At 39.6% G+C, this 23575-nt stretch overlaps 1 protein-coding gene across 2 annotated transcripts in view; it reads right to left on the bottom strand.

The window, feature by feature from the left end:
• Nucleotides 1–18714, bottom strand: part of LOC120531570 (aldehyde dehydrogenase family 3 member A2-like) — a 71398-nt gene extending 52684 nt beyond the window's left edge. Inside the window, exons 1-2 of one of the 2 annotated variants that reach the window (XM_039757087.1) lie at nucleotides 18631–18714; nucleotides 538–698 (exon numbers count right to left, since the gene is read on the bottom strand). In XM_039757087.1, coding sequence (XP_039613021.1) covers nucleotides 538–698; nucleotides 18631–18712 — 243 coding nt within the window. In that variant the 5' untranslated portion in view covers nucleotides 18713–18714. Of the gene's footprint in view, nucleotides 1–537; nucleotides 699–4633; nucleotides 4847–18630 lie in introns of those variants that run through there. The other variant, XM_039757089.1, reaches the window with a different exon arrangement.
• Between the last annotated feature and the right edge of the window lie 4861 nt (nucleotides 18715–23575).

The raw sequence follows: 23575 nt of genomic DNA, 5'->3' as shown, positions 1-23575 counted from the left end.
TATGACATGTTTCTCCTCCAACTTCCAGTGTCAATATCACCATATTCTATTTTTTATTTAAAACACATTGATGAGATAATCAGCTTTCATCACTGATGCTCCTCCAAAACAAGTCCTATGTATCTACCCTTCTTTAAAGTCATAGAGATCTCTACTTTGAGCCTTGGTAGCCAGCATAATGAGCAACTGAGTGTAACCAGCATTTGTTTAGATAACCTAAAACATGAAATGTCTACTGTCAAATCACCTCATTTGAAACACTTGTAGAATCCCTTAACTAGTTAACTTGTGAAGTGTTATTTATGTATATGGGTTGAGATTTATTGATACAATAAAGTATATTCATTGCAAAGATGTCATTTTGGTCTAAAATGAAAACCTCTAAAGTCATTCAAAATTATGATTTTTAGAAGACATGTTTTGTTATCTCTTCAGTTTTACTATTCAACTTCAGCCCTTTTAAAAAAAATAAACAAACAAATAAATAAATAATAGCAGAGTCATTATAAATCTTTACCTGCATGTGACCATTCTCACCTTGTTAAGGTCCTTTTTCAGTGCAGCTGCAATCTCTTGTTCTTTTTCATTTAAAAATCTCTTTATCTCCTTTAGCTGTTTAGCTCTAAACTCTAAGGGTCGTGATCTACCAGATCTGAAGGCTACCCTTGCTTTCTCCACAGCTTGCTTTTCCATTGTTGCTATAAGAGCAAAAAATAAATATGTTTATTGGATGTCGTCTGTAAACCACATTTACACACTGTTGTAACATTGATTTTCTTTTTTAATTTAACATAAAAATATTTATACAGGACCATTGAGGTGTCACTGACTTTCATAAAAAGTGCTTTTAAAGGTTAGTCAAGCAAAGTAGGCAATTTTTTTTTTCTTATTCTGCATGGCATTCATAACCTGGGTCTTTTATAAAGGAAATAATTTTGTCTTAAAAAATAACTGATTGCAAGCATGACAGTGTCAATTCCTTTCAGGAGATAAAATCAGCTAGTTTAGGTTAACTGGTGACTCTAACCCAGTCCTGTATGATCGAGTGTGGGAAATCCTGTCAGTGTTACTTCCCTTTATGCACTTGACACATCTAGAATGGGCTCCAGCTCTCCATAATAATACATTCTAATAAGCAGTGTATGGGATTTCCGTTAAGGATAGGAAGAATAGTCACTTGACTCAAGGCACCGGAGAGCGTTGGGGTGTTATTTCTTCTTGTGGGACATCTTGGTTGTATTGAGTAAAATAGTCAAAACATAATTAATCGATGTACTTTATTCACCTTGTCTTAAATATTATTTTCAGAACAGTTTTTTTTCAAATAAGCTTGAAATTAACAATATATTTTTCTAAATGAGTTTGAAAATTGTCCAGCATATCCCGATTTTCATTTAACAATTTAATAAACTGAGCAAAAATATTCAGTGGTGTAGCTAAATTATTCCGACAAAATGTATGCATGGTTTGCATTTTAAACGGGCGATAGGATAAACCTTGAAGAATTCGGTGAACAGTCAAAGTTGAAATGCTTTGTGCTCCCAATTAATGGTGTGCTGAATGTTCAGGGCTCCACTCTATTGACTGGTGTTTTTACAGTTCTCAATGATCCAACAATCACATCCTTTACGCTTCCAGTAGACTGATGTTTATCACTTTAAAAATAGTGATATTAGAAAGATTTTTCTTTTCTTTCTTACTAAGGCGTGTTTAACTTAATACAAAATCTTCAATGCACCTTTGTTAGATTTAAATTCAATATATGCCATCACACCCTGAACATGTGAGGTGCCCTGACCAGTTGTCAATGGCACGGCAACTGCATTTAGCTCGCAATACTGCCATGGCACTAAATATACCACCTACTTGTTGATTCATCCCCCATAACACCCCAAACACTGTCACATCCTTCTTCAGTACCTGTTATTTTTGGTTCAACATTTCAAACTAGCGCTACAGACCCTTGACCTCTTTCCGCCCATCTTGTATGTGTCTTTGCTATCAGGGATCTCAGTTTGATTATTTGACAGGTTGAGAGAATGGTGGTAGTGTCTTGGGAAGTATTTATTTTATTTTTTTGCCAAAGAAATGAACAATCTCTGTGATGCATCAACTGTATTTTTGTAGACTATATTGCAGATTGCATAATACCACAATAAATAGAACGCTAAATAGAGGGTGGTACATCCCTTTCCACAGAATCCGAGCTTGGAAAAATTTCCCTACACAATCATGTGGCAACCCATTACCACAGTTTAAGAAACATTGTTCTACTGCACTGGCATCTTGAAGACAAAGATTCACTCAACTCAAAGTCATTTCTTTCTTTTTTGATTAGCATAAATCAGCCCTCATCCTGCAGAGGTAAACTAACATTCCTTTAGTGGAGGAAGTCCTTCAGTGAAGTTGGCCATCATGTCCTATAACCAAGTGAGAGGTCTTTGCATTGTTTCACAACATTATTATGTATTCTTTGTAAGTGATTGTTATTCAGCTAGGGATCTTCTTTATTCCAGTGTCTAACAGGTCCACTACACTGCCGTACTGTGGTGTTAAGGATCCATATTAGTGAACAAGTGATGACATGGTGGTCACCTCCTTCAATTATAAACGCAGGCCTTACAAATGCTATATGCTTGTTGGCTGTTCCAATTCTGCTACACTGGTTTGACTCTGTGAAAGAGACATACTTTTCCTTACCAGTTTGCAGCTATGTACCCCTTGCCTACTTGTACATTATGCACATTATTTTTGTCAGCTTATTTTTGTGCACACACTGTTTCCAGTGTATGCATTGTTTTTTCCAAGTCCGTTTTGCCTTAATGATTTTTCAACTATGATGTTTTTTTTTTTCTTCTCTTAATAAATTTCATTTATATAGTGCCTTCCCATGCTCAAGGTGCTTAAAAAGCAAAAGAAGTGTAAGAAGTGCAAATTTAACAAATTTTAAGGGAAAGTAGTGTTACTCTTCAAGCACAAGATGTTAGGAAGAAATTGTTTTATATAAACGATGCAAACAATTGCTGATTCAACCACAGTGTGTTTGAAATTTCACACTCCAAACCCCTATCAGCAAGTCTTACTTTAACTGCATTGTTTATTCTGCTGTCCTTTTACATTTTTTGATGTACAGTATTTACAAAATGTGCTGCGGTATACAGTTGATTTGGTGACTACTGTGTCTTTGCACAAATTCAGACGGGACACATATTAACAACTGGTGTCGTCTTATTCAATATAGTATACAGTAAACATTAACTGACCAATCCACAAACATAAAAATAATCCCAGCAGCTCCTTCACTGGATCACCCCTTTCTCCTCTGAACTCATCTCATCTCATCTCCTGATCTGATTTGATGCAATCGCCGCTTTTATATTCCGACCTTTTACAAACAAAAAAAATTGCTTAAACCGAACATTTCCTTATATATTATACAACAAATAATTAAAACTGACATATCTGTCATCATTATATTTAACATAACCCAAAAGATTTCAATATATACATTATAGTTTATCCCATACATATCAGTGAGTGCATCGGAGTGCAAAACCGAGGAAAGCTCGCCCGTGGAATGAAAGCTAGAGCACAGGTCGAGTATTAACGTCGCCTTTAAAAATCGCAGTTTGTCTCGTACTGGCTGCGGATGCGACGCGCTTGCCAGGAAATATGACATTCATTCATGATGTTCGAGTTTCTCTTTCACAAGAATGGGCCGACGCGATTTAACAATTTTGTGTGATGTAGTCTTTCGCTTAAACTGCGCTGCTCGAATATGCACATTTAACTTACACGGATTCGAAATCCTTGTACACTTTGCTGCCTTCTCTGGGTGTGATGGTTATGAGGATGTCACTTTATGTTTGGTCGTGTAGTCGCAAAAACTGTAAAATGAACTTGACATAAGACACATATGTGATTTACGTATTGATGATGTTGAGATTGCGTGACTGCCCTGGATTTTCTCGTTCAAATGTCTGACTGCCGTCATTTAATAGCCACAGTGCCAAAGTCTTACTGTACGTCGGCAAACAAACCCCACCCTGGCTCACGTACGTCTATTAATGGCAGAAACAAGTCAAATTCACGAGATTAAATAAAACAGTCTGCGGACTGCCTGACAGGCGGCTTCGTGAACTTGCTTGTGCTACTGTCGTAACTTCTAAAGTAAATTAAAAAGCGTGTGCAGGCAACAGTCCGTATACCAACATCTATACAAAGCGCAGTGTTTGACGACTCTTTGGCTCAACATACCCGTCATCATTAGGAATGACTGACGGGCGTTCAATTCAGACTAAATACAATTACCATACCCATAAACAATTTACTGTGCACGCTGCTGTTGAAACTGGACAACTTTTATCGACCAGTTTGTTACAAAACCCTGTTTAGCCAAAATGTGCAACGGTGCTAGAATATTTCAGAGAATACAGCTTGCCAGATAACAACATACCGACCGCAAGGCACTTTAAAATTCAATTATTTTATCAAGACGACTGCTCGCTGCACTATTATTATTTTCTTATTATAAACGAGAAGTGTTGTGTGGGCCGAATCTCCACTCCAGAGACGTTTCTACGCATGCCTCAAAACAAACACGCTTCACAGTGAGTCTGGGGGGTCACTGTACCTTTAACGTGTCAATTCGTCCGACTGCCGCTGCTCACGAATGATTACTGGCCCTTAAAGTGCTAGACACGCGTCTCCCCGGCTTGTCATAAGAACTCGATAATCTATCCCGCCAAGGATGGTGACGACCTCTTACTAGCGATGGGCCGCTCGACACTGAGATTCGACACTATGTCGAGCTTTCGAAGCGCCTCTTAGAGGCTTGTTTCAAATGCACCTATCACGTGATTTTGAGGCGCGCTTGCGTAATGACGTCATTGATATCTGCGCAGTCAGCAGTCGATTTGGTCAGTCACTCGTCAGCTGAACTGCTTTGGCTCAAAGCGTTATTGTCCACCCTATAGCGATAAGGTGCGGTAACGCGAGTTCCAATCCTAATTGGGGCTCGCATTTGTTGAAATAAGAATTTTGTATAAAACAGTTATGTAGTAATTGTCTGTAAGTTAACAAATATATTTTGAAGACATTATGAACGATTTACGTGGGGCACCTTTTTCCTTGGTGTGGAATCGTGTCCACCTAGAATCTGTAACAAATTGATGAGCATATTTTGCGTAAGGTAGCGCGTATAATAATAATCCGGAATCTATTCTACCCCACGTCGATAATATCAGAAAGGCTAAGAAACGCTTCACTAAAGCCGACGTATATGCGCAAGACACTCCTCATTAAACGTTTTTACTATTCAGTGATTCCTAGATCTGCAGCTGATTTGTACTTTATTGGTTTCTATAAAGCAATGTGAGTAAAAGCGTGTACTGCATAACTAATCACAACTGTCTTTAAAACAGAATCAGCGCCATCAACAGTGTCTTCTGCAATTTTAGAAAAGCCTCGGGATTTCTGCGTTAATGAGACAAAAAAGGTGTAAAGAAACTTTGCGAATTCATCCAGTGGTTGACATAATGATCACTCAAGAACTGACAAGAAGGAGTAACTGGATAAGCACATCTGGAGCCAAACTTTCAAAAAAGCACCTGACTGTCAGCAACATCCTTCCCTTCTGAATGCATCTTATCAAACACTGTGCGCAGGGTAAATAAGTAATCCTCCGAGCTGCAGCACAACAGAGTAAATCATTGATGTAAATAGAGTTATTGAAAGACTAAGCTTTTGTCGTTTCGGTATTCTTAAACCATCTTCCAGTTACACAATCCGCCGCAGTCACTGTCATATTTAACGTTCCCTGTTCCTTAACCTGTCTTGTTATCCAAAGCATCAACACTCAGTTTTATTCAAGGCTTTACAGTTCTTCCTTTAACAGACATAAAATACGACACACATTTCTTCTACATACGTGTCCAATAATGATAGTAAACTGGCAAGAACGAGAAAAAGCACAAGATGGGAATATTCATGACAACAGCCTCGGCCTCAGGGTGAGAATGTGCCTTGTCACCCATTACGTGAGCTCGTCTGCCACCCCTCAGTTGCACTGGCACACGTTACACTAGGGGGCAAATGCAATGGAGAATACAGACAATGTACACCTTCAGAAGTGGAATAAATCGACTGTATAAGTAGAACATTTCAGATAAACTATGAATTTTGTTAATCATAAACAATGCAACATAAGTATTATATGTGTTGTTACTTTTTTATTTATTCTCACCAAACGTTACATATCTACATGGGAAATGAACATGGGTAATATGTTTCTAATCATTCTCACTAAAATACACTGTAAAAATATATTTAATGAGCAAATTGAGACACATTAGCCTTTAGGAAATATAAAAAAGCGTGTGCGCTGTCATTTAGGACAGAATGCATTATTAACGTGACGCATTCTCCACTGACGCGATGTCACGAAAAAAAAAGAAACAGGACAGTCCATGCAAACTCAAATCCTCCTTGATTTTTGACCTTATGATTAATTGTCAATATCAAATGAATAAAGTCATTTTAAGAAGACGACAAGTCTGGTATAGTCAGTTCAATTGACGGTCCTTTTAAAAAGTTTGCTTAATACAGAATATAAAACAGAATCTCAATGATACGGGACAAGCGAGTAGTAACGAATAATATGTGACACTGAGAAATTATAATTCCTAATAACGGGAACAAGAAAACACTACGACTTCTTAAAACGGACACTGTAAATGTAGGCATTTCAATAAATAATTTAGGAGACTTGTGTGTGCATTTCAATATCAATTTAAGAACTGCGTAGGCTACCTGTTTTACTATAAACGTAGGCTCAAGCAGCACTAAACAGTAAATAGTCTAACAATGACTGACTGAAACGAAGATGCTGGGCCGCTACAATAAAGGCTCACACTGTCATTCTGCATGTTTAGAAGGCGCTGATTGGCTGAAACTGTTTATAGCGAATTGTTCCATGTTGGAAATGCCGTATAGCGATCAGAAACGAAAAGACACATTTAGGCATGCTGCTCAGTAGTTTGTTTTTCTACAATACAAATTCAGTACGACACCAGGGTCCCCAAACACACAAATATGAAGCTTATTACGTTTTACAGTGAAACTCTTTACATACACAATATAATTAGGGACTTGTGCCCCCTGCCCGACTACGGCGGCTCAACATTCCCTCGATAGCTCGATTCGCTCGCTATCCGTCCAAGCTGAAAATATTGGTAAATGGAGGAATTAAAAAAAATACCTTTCACAAGAGGAGGATCAACGACACGAACCCCTGGTGTTTTTACTGAGAGACAGTTGCAATACAATTGAGCCACCTAATTGGGATAATTAATGAGCGCCCCACAACTGAACTGCTACTACTGTTCTTACTGTGGCGGATGTAGAAATATGTTGTTTGACATATACACGTTAAATTGGTTTAATTGACATGAGAGTATTACTGTTGTATTCTTCTAATGAAGACGAAAAACATTATATTTATAGATGTATACTATATGACGTACGGTTTTGAACAAAATTAAGCGTTCCATAAAAAGGTTGCACGATTTACCTAATCTTTTTATATATATAAAGTTGATATATGACAATACATCTTTGACACTATGTATCAGACAAAGGAAATCACAGCAATCCACAAGAACAATAATTAATTCCCATTAACTACCTGAACCCTTCTTGGATCGAGGCCTTGTCGTGGCAGAAGGGCTTGTGCGGTCTAGTGATTCTCGGAGCTATGTTGTCGGGAGCTACATGCTCCTGGTAGGACTTCCCAAGGCAAACAGGTCTGAGGTGAAGATCCAGACTAACTCAACCCTGAGATCCCATATGGACTTAAAACAAGGATCGGCGTTTCCCTTGCCCGGGAAAGGGTACCTGGGGCCCCACCCTGGAGCCAGGCACAGGGGAGCGGCTGGCTGGCAAGTGCCTGGTGGCTGGACCTTCGACCACGGGGCCCAGCCGGGCTCAGCCCGAAGGAGCAATGTGGTTCTGCTCTCTTGTGGGCCCACCACCTGCAAGGGAGGCCATAGGGGTTGGGTGCAATGTGATATGGGTGGTAGCCGAAGGCGGGGACTCTGGCGTTCCGACCCTCGGTTGCCGAAACTGGCTTTTGGGACATGGAATGTTACCTCTTTGGCGGGGAAGGAGCCTGAACTGGTGCGAGAGGTTGAGAGATACCGACTAGATATAGTCGGGCTCACCTCTACGCATGGTCTGGGCTCTGGAACCATTCCTCTTGAGAGAGGCTGGACTTTGTTCCACTCTGGGGTTGCTGTGGGTGAGAGGCGTCGGGCAGGGGTGGGCTTGTTTATGGCCCCCCGGCTCGAGGCCTGTACGTTGGGGTTCTCCCCTTTGGACGAGAGGGATGTTTCTCTACAACTTCGAGTTGGGGGAAGGACTCTGACTGTTGTTTGCGCTTATGCGCCGAACAGCAGTTCAGAATACCCAGCCTTCTTGGAGTCCCTGGAAGAGGCGCTACAAGGTGCAGCTCCTGGGGACTCTATCGTCCTGCTGGGGAACTTAAACGCTCATGTCGGCAATGACAATGAAACCTGGAGAGGCGTGATTGGGAGGAACGGCCTCCCTGATCTAAACTCGAGTGGTGTTCAGTTGTTGGACTTCTGTGCTGGTCATGGATTGTCCATAACGAACATCATGTTCGAGCATAAGGGTGTCCATAAGTGCACTTGGCGCCAGGATGCCAAAGGTCGCAGCTCGATGATCGACTTTGTAATCGTGTCATCAGATGCGACCTTATGTCTTGGACACTCGGGTGAAGAGAGGGGCTGAGCGGTCAACTGATCACCACCTGGTGGTAAGTTGGATCAGATAGCGGGTGAGGCTGCCCGACAGACCAGGCAGACCCAAATGAATAATGAGGGTCTGCTGGGAACGTCTGGCGGAGGAACCGGTCAGAAAGATCTTGTTGAGGTGGTTCGGGCATCTGGTTAGGATGCCCCCTGGACGCCTCCCTGGGGGGGGTGTTACGGGCATGCCCAACTGGGAGAAGGCCACGAGGCAGACCCAGGACACGCTGGAGGGATTATATCTCCTGGTTGGCCCTGGAACGCCTCAGGGTCCTCCCAGAGGAGCTGGAGGAGGTGGCCGGGGAGAGGGATGTCTGGGCTTCCCTGCTTAGGCTGCTGCCCCCACGACCCGACCTCAGTTAAGCGGTGGATAATAGATGGATGGATAACTACCTGAATGGTAGTTTAACTATATCAACTGAAGTGTGTAATGTCAAAACGAATTACAAAATATAACAAGAGAGTTAAGTGTCAGATAACTCTCAAAATATAGAGGTCAATGTGCCCGAAGCCCTGTCATCATCCAATCTCGGTACTACGCATGTCTGGGGCTTAGGAGCCCGTCAAGATCTCAGTACTATGCATGTCTGAGGCTTCGGAGCCCTTTCGAAGCCCGTCATGACGCAATCTCAGTACTACACATGTCTGCTCAATGCTTCGACTTACAGTATTATTTATTCGTCGAGCTCCCGTTTGAAGTACATATGGCATCAACAGAGTTCAAAAACTCGACAGAATTCCCATTGAAATGAATGTTTGTAGATGATCAATACATGTTAAATGATTGTGCCCAATAATACTTTGTGGCAAAAAATAAAATTATAAATTATACATCATACAAATGCCGACTTGTAGAATGCATAATGCTGCAAAGAAGAGCTTTAGTAATACGGGTGACGACACATCTCTCACTATAATACTCTCATAAATATCCATTCTTCGCCTCATGCAACACTGAACATATTTCGTATAGTATACATCTATATACAGTATAATTATTTTCGTCTTCATTACATACATACATTATATACACCCACTCTGCTGAAAATAGTAGTAGTGCAGCGGTAGCGTTACCGCTTCATAATAAGGCATACGTGGGTTCGGGTCCCAAGCACTGTGAATTATGACCCAAAAGAGTCTGTTTTTCTTTATATTTTTTTTTCACTAAACAGCAAATTCCAACGTAGACCGGGAGCGAGCAAGGTGAGAAAACTAGTAAAGATATATCAAATGGAAATGGGCATCTTGTTTTATGTCTATAACAAAACAAATTATTTGAGTAACGATGTGCTCCGAATTGACACCTTTGAATGTTTGGTGCAGCAGAGCAAATTCAACCTGATCTAGCCGAGTGGGTTTGTTATCACCTTATTCAATGGAGGGGTTCATGGACGTCAAATGGCAATGGATAGAAGATGGATTAATGTAAACTGCCGTCCACATCGTACATCGTATTTTGATGGCGATTTTGAGTGGGGATGATTCCCAAACAGATCTCTTATGCGATCCTTCCACAGTATCTCTCAAAATTATTTAGTTCAAAGTAGTTATAAAGATTTCACTACTGATCATTTTTTTTATTATTGTTAATTTTGATGAGTCTTTAAGTCGGATCGAACTCGGGCTTGCACTAATCTCAGAATTTGAAAAGCAAGCATCTTAGTTGAGCCACTGACGGCGTCTTTTCTTTGTAGCAAACTCGTTACCTTTGTGCTCCACAAAATATTGTAAAGTATTAATAAATTAAATATTTCAATACTTGATCGAATAATAACAACTGTGATTTAAGGATTTCACCTTTTCTTTCTCAAATGTGCTAACCTATTTCATGTCAAAGTACAGGGATAAAACTTTATTTTCCGTCTACTCCATTTTAATTAAGTCAGACCAAAGAAAACATTTAAGGCTATTAAATGTGATCTCAAGAAAAGATGAGGGTTAATTATAATACTAATAACAGGACCGATTATAATGATACAGTGCAAAAGTAAATACTAATTGAAAGAGTCGGGAATCCATGAGTGAGGCGTCTTATTTTGTTTAACTCTTGCTGTCCTTATAGTGCATTCTGCCTGTGAGCGTTAGTTATATAAAAATATAAATATTTATTCATATTTTTTAGACATCAGTTGCTGATGAACCCTTCCCTTCGTTGTCAGTCTGTAGCAGCGAAAACATAAAAGCAATACGAGTTATAACAGACGTCATTGAAGTAGATCATGAGCTTGTGTGATGTTAATGAAAATGGCCAGGAGGGGTCAATAGAAACCTTCGATACGATTTCCGACACAATTGCTTCAGACGTTTTGGTGCTTCGTGAGGCTTACTTACTTATTTACTTTCCCCCTCCTCCTTTTCACACTTGCACCCCCCGTTTATCTAAACAAATGGTTGCCTCCAAGGATAGCGTACTTGTGAAACACTGCCATCCAATGGTTAAGCAAGAAAAATTCAAGTCCGACAGGAGGAATGAGCCCCCAATAGTATCCACTTGCTGAGCACACAAGAGGCGACGTCGCAGTCGAGCTTACATGTTCTCCTTTTATTCGTGCGATGCTCAGATTGCCTTCCTGCTTTCCAAAGCTACTCTAAAACGTTTAAGTGGCTCTACATTAGCTCAGTATTACCGAATGTGTCATGTGATAGACATTGGTTTCTGCCTTACACTTGAAGATGCCAGCATGGTATTTTAATCACCATTAGGCAATTTTCTTTTGCGAAGGTTGCACAAATCGATGGAAACGGCGACGTTTCAGGGGGAAATGTATACTGCGCACGCGCAGAACAGCTTTAAAGCACGTTTCGATAGGTTGCGCGGTTTAATAGAAGAATCCCCAAGCAAATATAGCCCTAACCCACTCAATGAAACCATGACATATGCACTAAAAGCCACGTAAGAAAACACGGAGAACATTTGAAGTGGATAAGCACTTTAATTTCCATCCATCCCGCTGAATCCGAACACTGGGTCACGGGGTCTGCTGGAGCCAATCCCAGCCAACACAGAGCACAAGGCAGGAACCAATCCCGGGCAGGGTTCCAACTCACCGCAGGACACACACAAACACACCCACTCCCCAAGCACACACTAGGGCTAATTTAGAATCACCAATCCCCCAACCTGCATGTCTTTGGAAACCGGAGCGCCCGGAGGAAACCCACGCTAACACGGGGAGAACATGCTGACTCCACGCAGGGAGGACACGGGAAGCGAACCTGGGTCTCATAACTGCGAGGCAGCAGCGCTACCACTGCGCCACTGCCCAGCACTTTAATTTTTAAAATAAAATAGTGTATTAAATGACCAATTAAGCTACAGTGCAAAACACCAGTCAGTAAAATGCAAATTAAATGATATTTTAATTAAATACTGACATAAACAAATGTAAACTAGGAACTAAATTACATAGTAAGAATTATGTTATAATAAATTTATAGTAAATAATCTATACTAATAAAAGGCAAAGCCCTCACTCACTCACTCACTGACTCATCACTAATTCTCCAACTTCCCGTGTGGGTGGAAGGCTGAAATTTGGCAGGTTGATTCCTTACAGCTTCCTTACAAAAGTTGGGCAGGTTTTATATCGAAATTCTACGCGTAATGGTCATAACTGGAAGCAGTTTTCTCCATTTACTGTAATGGAGATGAGCTTCAACCCCGTGGGAATTTCGTGTGACATCATCACGCCTCCCACGTAATCACGCAGTACATAGAAAACCAGGAAGACCTCAAAAAAGCGCTCAAGAAAACATGCATTATATAATTGAGAAGGCAGCGAAACAATAAGAAGCGAGCGAGTGACATATACAACCATATTCATGAGTTCTGCTACTTCGGAAACAAAGCACGATGTAAACCTACACTTTAAGTTCATAGACAGGCTGCGCTGGCGTTTGTAATTTAGTGCCTGCCCATATAAGGCCGTCCGTCAGCGGCAATCCAATAGCAAACTGCCACGGGTAAATATTCACGGGTGAAGGACTGTGCTTATGGAGAGGAAGATGAGATGGTCAGGGTGGTGTTTGACACAAACTCAGCGAAACTGCGAGAGAAAGTTTTAAGTGCCAGGACTAAGGTAACATTAAATAAAGCTATGGACATAGCACGAGATGACACCAGCACAGCTGGGAACCTTCGATGCAAGTACACCGAGTGGCTCACATGAACTGACGCAGTGCACAGATAAAAAGCAACAGTTCCAAAGAGCGCTGAACAAAACCAATTACACAATTGAAAAGGCAGCAAAAATATGAAGCGTCTGATACATGCAAGCATATTCATAAATCCAACTACTGCGGAAACAAAGCACACGTTGGAAAAAGTCAATATCCCGCTAAAGGAAGACAGTGTAAAAACCCGTGCATGCAGTGTGTCAGGTCTCAGATAAAGAAGAAGACGAGCTGTTTATTGATGCAGTAAGAAACGAATCGATGAATGAAACCTGTCATCTTTACAACGATTGACAAACACGGAATGTAACTTGAACACAACACATCCTACAAATACGAACCTGATTGAAAGAAATAATGATAATCAAATCCTTGATGACAGCAACACTCAGTAACACTCACAAAACAAATACTGTATATTGACAGTCATGTTACGTTATTTTTAAAATGTTCCCTTTTCTTTTCTACCTTTTTAACACATTACTTCCTGCGATACGCGGGTATATATATATGTATATATATATATCCCGCTCTACATACTCGAATAATGGATACTTTATTCGCCATCAATGATTGTTTTGGTAAAGCCATACTCAGTGTATTCATTAGATGAACGGTAAAAAAGTAAGAGCGAGGGAGGATGACTCATTGAGGCATGCAGGCTGTAGTCTTGGCGTCAACTCTATCTGAATTGCGCGATCACATTTGAAAAATATATCTTTTCAAGTTCTATTTAGTCCATATGTGTCAAACTCAAGGGCCGGGCCACATCCGGCCCGGCGTGTAATTATATCCGGCCCGCCAGATCATTTTATATACTGTATTATTGTTATTAATGGCCCGGGTATATGAAGCGCTGGTAACACAATAAACTACAGATCCCATAATGCAGCACTTCAGCTGCCTTGCCAACACTTACCGCGTTAATCAAGTCTACCTTATGATGCTGCAAGTTATTGGCTAGAGTTATTGCGCACTGAGTTTGCACGGCGCTTTGGTGACTTTGAAGAACAAAAAAAGTCCGTCTACATGCGGCTCGAACCTTGTGCATGTTTGGTAGCACATATCTGTGTGAGAAGCTCTTCTCAGTGATAAAGACTAACAAAACAGCACACAGGAGTCGCCTCACTGATGAGCACCTGCAATCCATCCTGAGAATCTCCACAACACAGAACCTCACACCAAACAGAAACGAACTTGTTGCCAAAAAGATGCCAGGCGTCCAGCTCTAAAATGACATATGAGCAAAGACAACTGAATGATTTGATTTGTTATTGCACGTAAGAGCGGAGTCAACGTTTTAACAAACAGCGTATTGCACTGATCTGAAATAGCTGTGTGTGTATATATGTAGATATGTATTTATATGTATATATATGTTTATATATGTGTGTGTGTATGTATGTATATATATATATATGTATTTGTGTGTATATATGTGTGTGTATGTATGTATGTGTGTGTATATGTATAGATATGTATATATATATGTTTATGTGTGTGTGTGTAATATATATATATATATATATATATATATATATATATGACAACAACACTCATCACTCACAACAGTGACAAAACAATTACATTGACAATCAGGTTACGTTATTTTCAAAATGTTTCCTTTTCTTTTCATTGCTTCTTTAACACACTACTTCTCCGCTGCGAAGTGCGGGTATTTTGCTAGTTAGATAATAAATAAAATCATTTCCTTAATGAATGTTACATGCTTTTTCTGGCATTTCTGGAGGCAATGTCAGTAATAACACTGTCATAAGCAATCTCTCTCCCAACTTTGATGTTGATAATAATTATTGCCAGCACACTCCAGTTTTCCTGACCCATGGAAGATCTCAAATAGTTCTTTATCAATTTCAGCTTCAAAAAACACCTCTCTGACTTGCAATATTCAAAGGAAAAGCACAGGCTATTCGGAGAGCTACCCAAAGACTTTGAAACTTTCATTATGAATTCCAGGGTATGTGTCCTTCACCATGCTTTAGAAAGTCATCAAGTTCTGAACAGGCTGGGAGACTGCGGGTCCAAATTCATTTCCAAGTAACCCTTACTTATAACTAGAGAAATAAATTAAATTCAGGTAGGAATCTCTGACTCTGCAGAATACAGATTAATCATAGCATCTTCCATTAACCAAAATTTGCTTCTTATTTAAGGAACTGGTTGGAACAAAAGCTTGCAAGTAGCCCAAGCCCAAGGTTGCTAGCTAGCTGGTAATAATATTGTCATTTGTGCACTACCCTGCTTACAACTTAAAAAAAGAAGTTAAAATTCTTATCAAGCAAATAAATGGAAATGAAGTAAAAAATAAATAAATAAGAATCCAGATTAACTCCCACAGAATGCACACATTGGCAACAACAACATTCTTTCTCAATTTCAAAGTGAACTAAAGGTCACCTGTTATTGTATTTCTAAGATTGTGTTACACATACTTGAAATTGAGCCCCGACATTATGAAACAACAACACAGTCAGGCCTCAAATCAGAGATTTAGGTGGAACAAAAGCCTGCAGCCACCATGACACTCCAGGGCCAGAACTGGACACCTCTGCATTAGGTGATTCAGCTGCTTTTCCTTTGCCTACATTGTGCATGACAACACTTTTCTGTGCTCAGATTAAGTCTCAGTAACTACATACAGACCTTTTATGAATGCCTGAAAGATAATCTGTTTATGTAAGTAAAATTCTAGAAAAAGCATTTTTTGACAATTAAATTATTATTTAAATAAAAATTCTATTCTAGATAAGTTGTAGTCAGGTTTTGGGACAATTCACATTTCAGAAACTGCACTCCTTAAAGTAGAATATGACTCTATGGGTCACATATCTGTTCTTGTTCTACCAGACCTGAGCACAGCGTTTGACACCATAGACCACAGTATTATAATAAATCACATTAGTCAATGGGTGGGCCACTCAGGCAGTGTCTTAAATTGGTTTCAGTCTTGTTTAACAGGTAGAAAGGTCTTTGTTATTTATGGTGATTATAGTTCAGAGATCTGTGGTATTGTATATGGTTTATCACAAGTATTTATTCTGCTATTTACAATCTATATGCTCTAATTGGCTAGATTATTTCAAAACAAAAGGTGAAGTACCATAGCCATGCAGATGACAAACATGTTTACCTATCTATAGCACCTGATGACACTGACATTAGGAATCTCTGACCCAATGTATGTCTTGTATTTCTGAATGGATGTGTAATAATTTCTTCAAGCTAAATAAGGAAAAAACTGAAACCTTACATTGTTAGTAAAAATTAAAACAATGAGGGTATTAGAAATAAAATTGATCCAATAGAATTAAAAGTCAAGGTGGGAGTAAAGAATTTAGGTGTACAGTATTCACAGACTCTGACCTAATCTTTAAACCATGTATTAACCAAATTACTAAGACTACATTTTTCCACTTAAAGAACACTGCAAAAGTTAGAACTCTTATAATACTATATGATGCTGAGAAATGAATTCACACTTTTGTTTTTAGTCAGCTAAATTACTGCAATGCATTCCCAACTAGGTCTACCTAAGAAAGACACAATGGTTGCAGTTAGTACAGAAAGCAGTATCATGAATCCTAGCCAAAAAAAAAGAAAATTTTAGCACAGCTTGCCAGTTTTAGCATTGTTACATTGGTTACCCGTGTCTCTTAGAATTGACTTTAAAATAATACTAATGCTATATAAGCCATTAAATAATCTTGTTCCTTCATATATATTTTGAAGCGCCTCCCACCCTACATTCCAAGTCGTAGCCTAAGATATTCTAATAGTGGTCTGCTTATTATTAGTACTCTTATGATGCGGCCTTTGGTTGTTGTGCACCAAACATCTGAAAAATTTTACAAATACAGATACACCACGTTAACACTTTAGATCATTTAAACAAAAAAAAAAATTCTAAAACCTAATTTTTTCGTTCTACCCTTAATAAATTAGATATGAACAAAATTATGATGTTTTTGGAAAAACCTGCAATCTTTATTAATCTTTACCTTTCTGGCTCTACTGTGGTGGCATTCTGCACTGCTACAAACTGATCAAAGTTCTGTGCAGCCACCTGTGATGTTCAAATATCTAAATGAAAGCCGACCTGCTATGAGACCCACTGCATTGAACCTCCAAGACAAAGCCTTAAAAGAGAAAAAAAAAGAGAAAGAAAAAAAAAAAACCACAATAAAGAGCACTTAAGAACATTATAATGTTTTAGGCAGAATGTCCAGTGGAGTCTTTTGGCCTGGAACCCCTACAAATTTTTTTTTTTTTTTTCCCTCAAGCTTAACTGGAGTTTGTTGTCTGTCCACCCTGGCCAAAGACCTTATAGTTGGACAATCACTTGAAGGAATACTTAAAAACAATTCTAACAAGCTTAGTCCTGAACAGCATGGCAGGGTGCTGGAGACTATCCCAGCCAGCATAGGGTACAAGGCAAGAACAAACCTTGCACAGGGTGAACACACACTCATACACACCCCTCGGGCCAACTTAGTATCACAAAATAAACCTAACCTGTCTATCTTTGGACTGCGGGAGGAAATCCATGTAGACATGAAGCGAACATGCAAACTCCACACAGGGAGGGCCTAGGATATGAACCCATGGTTTCCTTACTGCAAGACAGCAGTGGTGCCACCGTGCAATCATGCTGTTGGTAATTGAATATGTAAGAACTCTATTTCTCTTAATTAGATCTCTAATATCAGTATTATTTATTTTGTGCAAACTATGTATGCATTATTCTTCTTATCTAATTTGAATGTTTTTCTTTCCAGGTACCTTCATCTTTGACATCTTGTAAAGCACTTTAAGCTACATTGTTTGTATAAAAATGTGTTGTAAAAAAATGTTGTACAAGAATAACATATCGATTTCAATGTACTTGTATTTAATAATAACTTAAACTTTTTAATATTTATTTTATGCTCTTAGTAGTTAAAAATGCCAAGCATCTAAACAACAAACAAGTAACCAATCACATGCACAGGAGAGGAACACTTTAAACTTTAATCCCCAATGATAAAAATATAAGAATACGACAATGAAAAAGGGTTACAGGTGCTACCGTTTTATTACATGACAAAGAAGAACAGGGAAACCGGAATGCAGGGGGCGTGGCGTGCAAGCATTTCATTTCACTTCACGTTGTTCCTGTATACTTGTCTGTGTGTGTGTGTGTGACGAATAAAAGTCTAAAATCTTAAATACAGTGATTTGTCGCCTTCCACGGGTAATACGTTCCCAGGCAGACCCCAGTGAAAATCAAAAATCTACAAATACTTCACCACCCACTAAAAGCATATTAAAAGAAAAAGCTTTTTTTTCCCCAACATTAATTTTCAAACCGATGATGAATGACATTCAAATGAATAACTTCTTATTCATTCCAGTTTTGTATAAGGTTTGTTAGGTGCTGTTAGGTTTCAAAGTCATTCACGGTACATTATCGGCCTCCAGTACCGTTGCTGGGCTTCCTCGACTTCACGCGGGTTATCGAAACACCGTCGCCCGCCTGGTACAGCGGTGGTGCAGCCTGTAATATTTGTGAGGAAGCGCATTTTAAGAGATCCGCTATATATTAAGTATATATAACATTAAAAACTCAACTTACCGAAACCGCTCTCCTCGACCTCAGCACCGGACTTTTCTTCGCACTCCAATAACTGACCCGTCCTTCCAGGCCACGCCCCCATCATTCAGCGTCCATCCTCTGTCAGAGTGGTTTCGTTGCAAAACCAGGAGAGTTGATTAACCCTGTAACCATAAAAGATGATGAAACCGCTGTCAATATGCCACCTTCCGATCATGAGATAAGAATCCGAGTTTCTTTTTATATTAGTATTGTCGTAGTTCTTTTTAGAAACAAGAAATCTATTTTATATGATTCAGGATTCGCTAGTTGAAAGAGGAATTATTTTTTACGTTTACGTTTTATTTGTTACGTTCTCCCTGTGAATATTACAGGAGCAACAGAGACATAATACATAAACATAAATGCGTGTTTTTAAAATTATATTGCGTGAATGAGTAAGGGGTTTAATACACGAGTACCAATATTTATAAAAAATACATAATCATTTACTAGTGTTGGTATCTTGATTGACGTATGGTTACCAGTAATACTGTCTCATAGTAAAGAAACCGGGTTTGCATCTTGGGTCTTCCCTGCGTGGAGTTTGCTTGTTCTCCCCGCGTCTGCATGGGTTTCCTCCCACAGTCCAAAGTTAGGGTGCAGGTTAGGTGGACTGGTGTTGCCAAAAAGTGACCCTAACCCTAGTGTGTGTTTTGTGTGTGTGTTTGCCCTGCAATGGACTGGCACCCTGTCCAGGGCTTGTTACTGCCTTGCACCCTATGCTGGCTGGGATCAGCTCCATCACTCCCTGAAATCCTGTCCAGGATTAACAGTATCTTGATTACCCCCCAAAAATGTATTATGGTTATACACTCACCTAAAGGATTATTAGGAACACCATACTAATACGGTGTTTGACCCCCTTTCGCCTTCAGAACTGCCTTAATTCTACGTGGCATTGATTCAACAAGGTGCTGAAAGCATTCTTTAGAAATGTTGGCCCATATTGATAGCATCTTGCAGTTGATGGAGATTTGTGGGATGCACATCCAGGGCACGAAGCCCCCGTTCCACCACATCCCAAAGATGCTCTATAGGGTTGAGATCTGGTGACTGTGGGGGCCATTTTAGTACAGTGAACTCATTGTCATGTTCAAGAAACCAGTTTGAAATTATTCAAGCTTTGTGACATGGTGCATTATCTTGCTGGAAGCAGCCAACAGAGGATGGGTACATGGTGGTCATGAAGGGATGGACATGGTCAGAAACAATGCTCAGGTAGCCCGTGGCATTTAAACGATGCCCAATTGGCACTAAGGGGCCTAAAGTGTGCCAAGAAAACATCCCCACACCATTACACCACCACCACCAGCCTGCACAGTGGTAACAAGGCATGATGGATCCATGTTCTCATTCTGTTTACGCCAAATCTGACTCTACCATTTGAATGTCTCAACAGAAATCGAGACTCATCAGACCAGGCAACATTTTTCCAGTCTTCCAACTGTCCAATTTTGGTGAGCTTGTGCAAATTGTAGCCTCTTTTTCCTATTTGTAGTGGAGATGAGTGGTACCCAGTGGGGTCTTCTGCTGTTGTAGCCCATCCGCCTCAAGGTTGTGCGTGTTGTGGCTTCACAAATGCTTTGCTGCATACCTCGGTTGTAATGAGTGGTTATTTCAGTCAAAGTTGCTCTTCTATCAGCTTGAATCAGTCGGCCCATTCTCCTCTGACCTCTAGCATCAACAAGGCATTTTCGCCCACAGGACTGCCGCATACTGGATGTTTTTCCCTTTTCACACCATTCTTTGTAAACCCTAGAAATGGTTGTGCGTGAAAATCCCAGTAACTGAGCAGATTGTGAAATACTCAGACCGGCCCGTCTGTCACTAACAACCATGCCACGCTCAAAATTGCTTAAATCACCTTTCTTTCCCATTCTGACATTCAGTTTGGAGTTCAGGAGATTGTCTTGACCAGGACCACACCCCTAAATGCATTGAAGCAACTGCCATGTGATTGGTTGATTAGATAATTGCATTAATTAGAAATTGAACAGGTGTTCCTAATAATCCTTTAGGCGAGTGTATATGTAATTTTATCCAGAAAAAAAAATATTTTTAAATGTTTTGGTTAGGCTGCCTCCATTCAGATAAAGAACTAAGTGGATATTTCCATTTATATTGCCTCTGTTTCAAGTAGATATGACCTTGCTTGATATTCTTTTGGACAAACCAAGATTCCAGATTTATTTTTCATATACAGTCAAGACAGGTATAACATGTAGTGAAGTGTAACTGTTTAAACAGGACAAAAGACTGGGACCCTAACTTATAAATATGTGCTTATTAAAAAGGTGAGGCAAATCTCTTAAATTGCTTCATAGATATTATCAAATGTTTTACTAAAGAAATGTAAAAATTAGCATTGTTTAAAGTTGCACCCTTTGTGCCTTACTTCCATAGAAGGTCTTTCATTTATTTTGGTATTGAACTAACATGATTCAGATTTTAAACTAAGCGTGAAAAATGTTTTGTTTAGGTGAATGCAATAATTACAAATCTGATAAACTGAGGTATAAAAAAGTATTTTAATGCATAACACTAAGGAATGCAAACCATCTTCATCTTTGCAATCCATTGTTTCAGACATGCAACATTTATTACAAAAAAGTAAAACAATATATAAAATATAGAACTAGAATTGTAGGTTGCAACAGAACAATGAGGGATATTTATTTTTATGTTACATTTTCTCACAAAACACAGTAATTTTTCTTGTGCATATCTTCCATATGTGAAAAAAACAATGTAAAGAGTCTAAGGCAGGGGTGCCCAATGCGTCAATCGCGATCGACCAGTAAATTGGAAAGGTAGTGCAGGTAGATCATGTTGCATTCAAAAAAAATCTTTTTTAAATGTTAGTCTATCATATATCCTCCCTACGGCTTTTGCCACTTGATTGACATACAGGGCGGCCAGTCTGAGATCTCTTTTCTTCTAACACACTGGTCATCCCGCACGCATGATCAAATGCGTGAGCTACTGAAAAACTCCGGCTATCTAAGTGATCTAGTTAGCCTTCCGATTTATATCAACTAAAAAGGGGTTTTAAAAAAAAAAAATGTTGTTTATGGGCTGGATATGGAATTGGAAGATGATTTTTTTTTCTCTCACAATGTCACAATCAAAGTGCGTTTGTCTGATCTGTCAATCTATCATTGCCATTCCAAAGAAGGAAAATGTGGAAAGGCATTTTTGAACTGTTCATAAAAGCTATGAAACTGACTTCATTCCAAAAAGCAATCTGAGAAAGATAAAGGAGAGGGAACTAAAATCGCAGTTAATCAGACAGCCATCATTTTTCACTCGGCTGAATTCAAAAAGTAAAGGCAGACACACCGAAGCATCGTTCCGGGGAAGTCACTCGATCATTAAGCATAAGAAGTCCTTCCAAGATGAAGAGATGATAAAAGATGCCTTTGTTGAGGCAGATGGCTAGGGAGAAATTCCTGCTGAGATTTCAAGACCCCTGGCCGGAGAAAAAGGAGTTTCTCCTCGTCATTAAACATGCAGAATACAAGCAACTTAATAACGATCAATGGCCGCTAGACTTGGCATTTTTTTCCCGATCTGACCAACATGTTGAATGAGCTTAATTTACAGCTGCAAAGAAAAGAGAAAACCATGGTCAATATGATTAGCTCAGTTAATGCTTTAAAACGAAGAATGCAACATCTGTCCTCAAAGCTGCAGTGCCTTGATTTGGTGAACATCCAAAACCTCGCGTCAGAGCTGGAGACGCAGTGGAAGGCATGTGCGCAAATTGACAGCATACGCTACGCAGACCGGATTGAAAATTGTCTGTCAGACCTTATCTAATGGAAAAAAAAGTAATGATTCGAGTGTTGCCCAATGTAACAGTGTAAGAGTAGCTTTTCATCTTCACAAATGTACTCAAGTAAAAGTAAAAAGTATGGTGCAGTAAAACTACTCTTAGAAATAGAATTTTTTTAAAAAGTTACTCAAGTAAATGTAATGGAGTAAATATAACTTGTTACTACCTACCTCTGATGCTCAGTATATATATTTGCAGCTGGCGATCCACAAGGGGAGAAAAACTGAATCACGTATCATAAAGACACCTGGAAGGGGTTGAAAGCTCAGAATTAAAAACTACTTTATCAGAGGATAATGCTTAGACTTGCAAGAATCAAAGGCAATATATTCTTGTAAGTCTAAGCATTACCCTCTGATGAAGACCCCTGGCAGGGGTTGAAAGCTCAGGAATAAAAACTACTTTATGATACATGATTAATTTTTTCTCCCTTTGTGGATCTGCTTCTGCAAATATGCAAACCGTATCCCAGACCTTCTCTTTCACCTATACTAATAAAAGGCAAAGCCCTCACTGACTGACTGACTGACTCACTGATCACTAATTCTCCAACTTCCCGTGTAGGTAGATGGCTGAAATTTGGCAGGCTCATTTCTTACAGCTTACTTACAAAGGTTAAGCAGGTTTCATTTAGAAATTCTACACGTAACGGTCATAACTGGAACCTACTTATGTACATATATATGGCCATAGCCTGCAGCTCAGTTGCCGTGTGAGGCGGAGTTGCGTCCCTCATCGTCATGCCTCCCACGTAATTGAGTGCCAGCCCAGCAACAATCCAATAGACACGCTGCCGCTAAATATTCGCGGGTGAAGGACTGTGCTTATGCAAACGAAGATGAGATGGTCAGGAATAGACTAGTGTTTGGCACAAACTCAGCAAAAGTGCGAGAGAAACTTTTAAGTGCCGGGTCTTAGCTAACATTAAATAAAGCCGTGGACATCGCAAGATCGGATCACGTGAACTGACTGTGAATGCAGTACGCAGAGAACAAGCAAGAGCTCCAAAGAGCGCTGAACAAAAAATGCATTACACAATTGAGAAGGCATCAAAAGAATATGAAGCGAGTGACGCATACAAGCATATTC

The sequence above is a fragment of the Polypterus senegalus genome, chromosome 6, assembly GCF_016835505.1.
Source record: "Polypterus senegalus isolate Bchr_013 chromosome 6, ASM1683550v1, whole genome shotgun sequence".
NCBI classification, from domain to species: domain Eukaryota; kingdom Metazoa; phylum Chordata; class Cladistia; order Polypteriformes; family Polypteridae; genus Polypterus; species Polypterus senegalus.
The sequence above is the reverse complement of the archived record's forward strand: the minus strand, read 5'-3'. Positions and strand labels throughout refer to the sequence as shown.